At 41.2% G+C, this 2,500-nt stretch overlaps 1 protein-coding gene across 2 annotated transcripts in view; it reads left to right on the forward strand.

Moving 5' to 3' along the window:
• Positions 1–2,500, forward strand: part of frrs1a (ferric-chelate reductase 1a) — a 31,641-nt gene that overhangs the window by 16,292 nt on the left and 12,849 nt on the right. For both annotated transcript variants that reach the window (XM_078172873.1, XM_078172874.1), the window contains exon 13: positions 827–924. In XM_078172873.1, coding sequence (XP_078028999.1) covers positions 827–924 — 98 coding nt within the window. The remainder of the gene's footprint in view (positions 1–826; positions 925–2,500) is intronic.

The following is a 2,500-nucleotide window of genomic DNA, read 5'->3' on the forward strand; positions in this document are numbered from 1 at the left end:
CTCCATTTTGTTTGATGGGGTCAATAATGGAGGGGGCCCCTCAGATTATGTGTGGTCATATGCGTACAAAGTTGCGTGGTGATCGGTGAAACCCTTGAGATGTTATACACCTTTATGTGATGAGACACGCCCTCCGCAATATTCATTGCCTTATAGAAACTCAGTTTTAGTAAGTTTTCCAACTTTTGCCAAGAGGGAACTTTAGATATTGGTCCCTAAATTATGTTCACTGAGTTTCATGCAGATCGGTCAAACTTCCTAGGAAGAGATCAATTTGAAGTGTTTTTCAAAAAATTCAAAATGGCGGAAAATTCATATAACTGGAAATTATGGGTTCTTGAGACCAGATTTGTTCCTCATGAGGAGAGGCATCTCTGTGCAAAGTTTCATGTCTCTACGACATACGGGGCATGAGATATGCCCATTCAAAGTTTGCAATTTCAATCAGTTGCTATAGCGCCCCCCTTTGGCCAATTGATGTAATATTGCTTCATTCACATCATCCCATGACCCTCTACCACTCTGCCAAATTTCACATGGATTGACCAAGTCAGTGAGGAGGAAAATGTGGAACAGACACACAGACACACCCACCCACAGACAGAGTTTTCGTCATTGTATAGTAAAATAAGATAGTAAGATACACATAAAATACGACATGTTCTGAACTTACAGATATTGTTTGTATCAGTGTCTCTGATTTCTGAAGACTGTGTTGTTTTTGTATGTGATTCCAACCCTACTCCCACTGACATTATATCACTGGAATATGTAAATAAAACTAGTGTGTGTGTGTGTGTGTGTGTGTGTGTGTGTGTGTGTGTAGCATGCAGGTGTTCATCCATATCTAGGCTGTTGCGTTCTAACACTATCTCTGATTCAACCAATATTGGCTGCGATCAGACCATCACCTGACTCACACAGGTAAAATACCTTTTACATTTACATGCAGTGGCAACTGTAATGCTTCCTCCATTTCTGACATAATCTGAGGCCTGCCTCATATGATCAGTTAAATGATTCAGGAGGTTCACACAGTGGGTCTTGTTCAACATCTCTTAAAGAGGCAACAGATAGAATTCGTTTTTTTTTTTTTTTTAGCTTGGCGCCACCTAGCGTCAGCGGTGTTGCTCACACTGTCGCAATGACCAAATTGACCGTGGGGATCAGAGATAATCAATAAAATGTAGGCTGTAAAGCCACTGGCATACCTCTATGTATATGTAGAATGAGAGGGTGTGTGGACAGTCTACTAAATAAATGAGTAAAGTGACCGAGCAACAATTATAACATGTATCTGAAGAAAAAGCAAATAGTAATGTAAATAATTACTTACTACTAAAACATTCAAATGTTACAACTTGAATCAATATTATTAAACTGCTGGCAGAGTGTATTGACAGAGGAGAGGCGTTCATCAGACAAACGGGAGTGGAGGAGAGGATTTTACTCCACTTCTCCCGGTCGGAGATGCTGGGTGCCCAGTAGCTGCAAAGGCTGCCCTCACTGTCCGAGGACTGCCGCAGAATGGCAACGAGGATGTCAGCCGACCAACACTTGCTACCCGGTCCCTTGTTGCGGCGATTTGCGATGCTGGCCAGCTAGGAATGAACTAGCAGCCAGTACAGTACAGTCCTCTCGTATAGCTAACATTTAGCTGTGTTACTTACTGATCCATTAGAAAGAAAGCTAGCTGGACATCAGTTTTGAAGCCTCTTTGGTCACAGAGCTCCCTCCACGTCTTGAATGCCTGACTGAGGTTTACTCTTGTTTTTCCTCTTCTTTTATCACTCTCCTTTTTGCTCTTCTTTGCCTCCTCAGACAGAGAAGCTCGTTTTCTTTTGCTAGGCCGTTTTTCACTTGTTTCCAAACTTTGTCCGTCTGCCATTGTGCTCAACTATTACATGCCCAACTCTTCATAAGGACCAGCTCCAGTCCCTGATTGGCTGACTGACCAGTTTTGCAATACATGACGCGTTTCCTGCCGTAAAGCAGATTTTTCCCACGAAATTTCGCCCCTGGTGGCAGAAGCTTATTACAAAGATTGCAAAGCCACTAAGTAACCTATGTAAATGCTGATAGTCTGATTTTACTGTGGCCACTACCCTGTGCAACCCACATTATTTTCATAAAGATATATTTAGGAAAAAATGCTATCTGTTGCCTCTTTAAGCCCCTACTCTACTGCACAAAAAAACCCTTTAACATCCTCTAACATCTGGCTTTTTAATGTACTGGGAAAGATTACAAATTGCATTTAAACATGGGTCAAATGACCCTGCAGTAGTGTTGGGCAAGTTCCTCTCAAAATGTAAAATATTATATTTTTCTAGTTAACCTTCATTTGAATGTTACTTTACAATATTACTCTTTGTGTAGAGTAATATCTTACTTATTACACTACTTTTGCATTACTTTGAAACGGAGGCTAGCTCCTTATCCCCACTGCTTTCAAGGAGCCTTAGGACGCAAAAGCAGAATGAAATATGTAGCTTTCTGC

Source organism: Epinephelus lanceolatus, chromosome 12, assembly GCF_041903045.1.
Source record: "Epinephelus lanceolatus isolate andai-2023 chromosome 12, ASM4190304v1, whole genome shotgun sequence".
Classification (NCBI taxonomy): Eukaryota; Metazoa; Chordata; class Actinopteri; order Perciformes; family Serranidae; genus Epinephelus; species Epinephelus lanceolatus.